A 6,000-nucleotide genomic window follows, 5' to 3' on the forward strand; every position below is an offset into this window, starting at 1 on the left:
GTGTCATCCTTTTACAAATTATATTTTGTCTAAATACGATTTGAAATCTACAACAGTTATCCTCAAACCTTTAGTTGAACTCTTTCTTAAATTAAATCCAGAAGTTTCAATATCATTCATTGATTTGTTTTTCTTTAGATGGTCCTGTTTTGCTGGAGATGGTAGAAATAGTGACAGAAAATGATACTACAGAGTTCACTATGTAATGAGAAACAGTATGATTTTATTAGCTCCTGAAACTCTCTATTTACAAAGGTAGGCAACAAGGAAGATCTGACTACACTTACATTTACAATATAATATTCTGTCTCAAGGCTCTTTACATATGCTTGTGGAGTTCATTTGGTAATATGTTTTCTTCCTTCACAGCAAGCAGGTGAAGATCTAAAATATGACTGCCTGTGGCTTATCCTTCCCAGTAGGACTGTTTTGAATATAATATTTATAAGTTATATGTCCAATCACCTATGCTCACTTCTTCCTAAAATGAGATGAAGTATAAAAACACACAGAAATGCATATTTCCAACCAGAATAGTCACTGTTATCTGACAGTTTAAAATGGGAGCAGAGTTTAGTGCCAAATAGAGGAGGCTCCCTATTCATCCTCAGGGGAGTAGTAAGTGTTGGTGCTTGGTGAATGGGACAGTGAAAAATGAAATACTATTCAAAAGTTTGAAAGTGCTTTGTTTTATTAATTTTCACTGATAATTTTATTAGTCTTGTTACCGAATGTGTAGATCAAGAAAAGGAGCTAATTTCAATTCTTGGAGGAAAAATACTCAGAAAGTAAATAGTATTATTCCTTCCACATGTAATTACTAAGCACTTTCCTATATGCCGAGACTGTGTTAGGTAGCAGATTATAAAAATAAATAAGATAAAATTCCAATTTTTAGGAATTCCTAGTCTCATAGACATGTAAACAGATTACTGAAATGTGATATAATGCTTATATTTACAAAGTGGTATTGAAGCCTATGGTGGTCTCAGAGAGCTTTAAGAAGTGATATTTGAGTGTGCTCATGGAGAATGGGGGAGCTCATCACCTTGGGGGCTATGCGGAGGATCATTCAAAGTGAGGGGCCAGCCTCAGAAAAGCTGAGTCAGGATGAAAGTCGGGGTATTTAAGGAATGACGGACTCTTCATCACGGCTGATGTGAAAGTATAGGGAATGTAGAGAAGGTAGTGCCTGGTTAATGAAGATCAACAGGGCTGGATGGTGAACAGGTTGAAATTAGAAGGAATTTGATCTTCTTATGTGGATCGTGGAGAGTCATCAGCAGAATTTAAAATGAATAAACCACATTTCTATCCTTCACCCTAAAATGAGTAGGTGGAACGATGCAAGATTTATTAAGGGCTCATCACAGGTGGTTCTTAGCCCCTTTCCCATGAAATGGTCCCCTTTATTGATACAACCTCTAACTGGATTCCTCTTTGTTAACCTACTTTAGAAACTTTTCTAGACATTTACGTAGCTACTTTTATCAAGTTGGAATCATACTTTATGGTCATTTTCAAGCTTTATCTGCATTACTTAAGGAATGGAATTGTGGTCACAGTCTTAATATTGTTGGATAAATGAAATTACATCTTTAATATTCTCACTGGATTACAACATATATCAATAAGGTGATATTTCTTAAAGAAAAAAATTCCCCTAAATATGATGATGAAAGGAACATCAGAAAGGATCAATTCACCAAAAGGAATTGGAATTAGCTATACAAGGCATTCCTAAATTAGAAACTCCAGCATCTTCACATAAAAGAGTATTTTCATGCATTCCACCTGATGAGTTTAATACCTATAGAACATTCCCTTTGTTCAGATCAGATACAGCCAGGTGAGATCTTGGGGGAGTCCCATACCTGTGCTGTCTTCATACACCACGGTCACTGTTTTCCAGTTGTAGTAGAGGACCAGATCCAGGACTGCCCTGCTGATAGCTGCATAATCTGGGTAGAGGTTGATGTAAAACAAGTCTTTGTTGTCCACCGAGGGGTGTTTCCAGCGGGTCTGTATGTGTGGAACTTCAAGAGCGTTGCAAATAGACTGCACAGCACTGACAGAGGAACTATGGGAAGGGCCAAAGAGAGCAGCCACACCGAGAGCCAGCTGGTCACACGCTGACGCCCAAAGACAAGGGCGGGGGGGATGGAGAGGGAGGGCAGAGAAGGGGAAAGACAAAGTTTCGTGAATTTAATCTTTCCTTTCATGATTCCTCTTTTTATTTTCACAATTGAAAACTTTCCTCTACTCTCTGTCTGTATGTTGAAGAAATATGCTTAATTCAACTTCCAGTATTCCTGAGATGCTAAAACACTGAGAGATGTAAATGTAGACCTGATTAGCAACAAATCACAGGGCCAACTTCCTGCAAGTAAAAATGAGTGACTGGTCTCACTTCATTACCTTTAATCAGATTGAGTCTAAATCTCTCGCTTGGTGTGGTGTTACTCAAGAGCACTCAGCTAATCTATAAGCCATTTGCCAAGTGAATGTCATGTGGATGAAGTTCTGTCATATGACAGCGTGGCAATGAAGATATTAATGAGGTCATAGAACTCAGAAGACTCTCTGGATGACTGCAAAGTGCCTTAGCTCCTGTCTTCCCGAAACTCAGAAAGGAGTTCCAGGCTATTGAAAAACCGCTAGAGAATGTTAAATGATACTGATACCTAATTAATTACAGGATAATAGAATAGCATAGCTTAAAGGGATCTTAGAAGACATTTTGTCCAACCCACTAATATCAAAGACAATGGAGTGAGTCAGGACCACTGGATAATGGCAGAACTGTACCAGATCCCAAGGACCCAGCTCAAGGTCAAGCTTCTTTCTACCTCAAAATCTCCCAACATGTAGCCTAACCAAATCAAGTGGATATGTATTTAAAAATTGACATATAACATTTATTTATTTTTCTAATTATAAGATTATATACTCTCATTAAGACAATTTAGAATATTTAAACATGTAAGGAAGAAAAAAAGGCCCTGTAATGCCATCATCTTGGGATAATATCTATTCACAGTTGGTGTTCCAGTTTATAAAAAAATTGAATCAATATATAGATAAAGTTTGATACACTGGTATCTTCATTTAACACTAAATTTAACACTAAAAGCATGCCCTTTTCCCCAAGTCATTATGATCTTCAAAAGTATATTTTTAGTGTCTGTAGGATATCGCATTCCATGAGTATGTCATCATTTACTTAACTATTCCTATGATGCTGAACACTGAAGTTGCTCCTAATTTTTGGTTATTGTACTTATCTTAGTTCTTATATGTTTCTCTGACTTTTACATTACTTTCTTAGAGTAGATTCCCAGCTATAAATAAAGGGCATTGATATTTTTCAGTTACTTGATATATATTAACGAAATTCCCTTCCAAAAAAGTTGGGGCAGATTATCTTCTACAACTATGCAAAATAATGCCTACTCATTTTATTCTGGCATAAATTTATGCTGGCTTTAAATATAAGTTTAGAAGCACGTCAAATTTATATTTTAATGCTAGTTTAAAGGAATTTGGAACTGCTGAGAGATAATAATTGAATATTCGAATTAAATAATAGTGAAATTTATAAATAAAATTGTGCTAATTTTTATAATGTCATTCTACAAATTAAGTAGGAAAACCATACGGCTTTACCAAAAGCATCTGACTTGATTTAAAGAGAAAAATTAATAAATAAAATTTTGAGAGCCATATTCTAAATATCTATGGGACAGCAAATATTGACAGTCACTCACAAGGAAAACTTTCTGATACTGTGCTCTTTGGCACTGAATTACCTCATGTGGTATGAAGACATAATTTTTTGCATTAAGTGCTGTAGGCATAAATTGCCAATGTCCTCAAAAGTTCATTTTTTGTGTTTTCACTGGTTAAGATAAAATGAGAGCACTAGAGTATACAAACTGTTGTTTTGTCTAGCATAGATGATGGATTGAGATTCCTGCTAATATTTAGCTCTGGGATGCTAATATTACTTGACAGAAAATCAATCCTTTTGAATTCTGTTTGCCAGCAAATTACCAGTTTTAAGTAGCTTTGGGGGTGTTTAATTTACAAGTATGGCAAGTACTTTAGATCATAAAAAAGCTTTCAATTTTTGTGTGGGTTGAAATATCATTGTTAAATGTGGTTGGCTTTCTAAGATATTTGTTCAACGATGTTTGTGTGTGCGTGTGTGTGTGTGAGAGGGAGACAGAGAGATCTAACCCATAGGGATAATTTATGTGAAGGTGCCTTGTAAATTTTAAAGTACTGTATAAATATAAAGTTTTATTATTTATTCATAGATAACTCTGACCTCTGTAGTATCTGCCACTCCATCAACCTTTAAAAAGAAAATGTTCTTATACTAAGATCATAGTAGATAGAAAAAAAAATCATTATACTATTCACTTATCATCTGTGCTCCCGGGAAAACAAGTTTTACGTTTTATTTGTAAAAAACACAAAGAATCTTGTGGAACAGTGTATTAGATGAACACACCCGAGGATCCTGTGTGGATTAACTCTATGTGGAAGATAATTCCACAAAGATTAATTCTATGTGGAAACAACCAGTATTTAGTTACTTAGAAATCAGCATCGTATTCCATTTATTTGTGCATTCTTAATGGGCAAAACATTTCTCTATGAGGGAAAGAGCCCCTCCTATTCTGGGGTGATAAGCAGCCTTTGTTTCCACATAAACACATGTATTGAGTCTCAACAGCTCCCTCATTAGAAGCCAAGCTTCAAGTATATGGAATGTGACTGTGCTTCTAAGAGTCATCTTGGAAGTATCTGGGAAATGTCTAAACAAGCCCTGCAATTCCAATGACTCCACGAAAGAAAACTTGCAGCCTACATATGAACTAGATTATTCTTTAGGAATTTGTCTTCTGTTCAGAAGCAGAAGAGAATCAAATGCAAAGATTGTTCTCACAGGTTTAATCTTCATATTTCTATGACCTTGTGGAAAGGAATTAAAAAAGAAAAGTTGAGAAGATGCTAGGCAAACCCAGTAGTTCACAATCTGCTAAAATTCGAGGTGTGAGTTATGTGTGTCGTGGGCATTTCCACATGCTCAGTGGATATGACCTTCCAGAAAGTTTTATTTGACTGCACTGTACAATTTCATGGTGGTATCTCAGCCTCAGGAAGGAAAAACAGATCAAGCTTGACATTTTCCATTCACAGCTGAGCCAGTTAATCATAGAGTGGAGGGCACTGAAGGGTAAGCTAATCAGAAAGGCCCAGAAACCAGAGCTGGGCAACATCCATTAGGACAGTTCAGATTGCACTGGACAGCAACATCGAGGACCCAGATTTCCTGCAACCCATTTGCACAAAGATGTTCACTTTGAGAAAGGGCAGGTAGCAAAAAAAAGTGACTTGTAGAGACATATCACCCAAAGAAGCTTTTAAAAGTGTGAAAATAGTTACCTCTCCGTGAGGCTTCAAAACTGTCGAAAAGGTTAATTTTCTGGATGTCATAGGTTAATGTGGTGTTAGGCATCAGGGTTCGATTTCTGTTAATGCTGGTGACCGCGAACTTGAACGCTAATTCTTCAACATTAACGGGTTCGTTTTCCACAGTTTCAAATATCCCTCCTGCAGAAGCAAAAGAGAAGCATTAGTTACATGTGTGTTTTTCTAAAAGAACATAAATGATACAAACAAAAGGTCCAAAAGAATAAATGTAGGAATGGTCAGATCCCAAACCGAGCGCTAAAAATTAGGTTTATCGGCACGTGTCACATGCAGAGAAATGAGTCTAACTTCATAGGTGTGATCAAGATTTCAAATCCAATGTTGGACTCTATACTTCTCAGACGGCAAATATATTCCAAATATTTAGTACCATGTAAAGTATAACTGATAATATGGTGGAGAGCAGTTTTCTACAGTTTAGACATGAATCACACTGTGGTTGACCTAAATGTAATTTGAGCTGTATCCTCATAGAACCATCCTTCCTTAGATGGAAGA

At 36.3% G+C, this 6,000-nt stretch overlaps 1 protein-coding gene across 2 annotated transcripts in view; it reads right to left on the minus strand.

Moving 5' to 3' along the window:
- GRIK1 (glutamate ionotropic receptor kainate type subunit 1) overlaps positions 1-5,614 on the minus strand; it is a 134,000-nt gene extending 128,386 nt beyond the window's left edge. For both annotated transcript variants that reach the window (XM_058522989.1, XM_058522990.1), the window contains exons 1-2: positions 5,455-5,614; positions 1,875-2,132 (exon numbers count right to left, since the gene is read on the minus strand). In XM_058522989.1, coding sequence (XP_058378972.1) covers positions 1,875-2,132; positions 5,455-5,527 — 331 coding nt within the window. In that variant the 5' untranslated portion in view covers positions 5,528-5,614. The remainder of the gene's footprint in view (positions 1-1,874; positions 2,133-5,454) is intronic.
- Between the last annotated feature and the right edge of the window lie 386 nt (positions 5,615-6,000).

Source organism: Diceros bicornis, chromosome 27 (genome assembly GCF_020826845.1).
Source record: "Diceros bicornis minor isolate mBicDic1 chromosome 27, mDicBic1.mat.cur, whole genome shotgun sequence".
Lineage (NCBI taxonomy): Eukaryota > Metazoa > Chordata > Mammalia > Perissodactyla > Rhinocerotidae > Diceros > Diceros bicornis.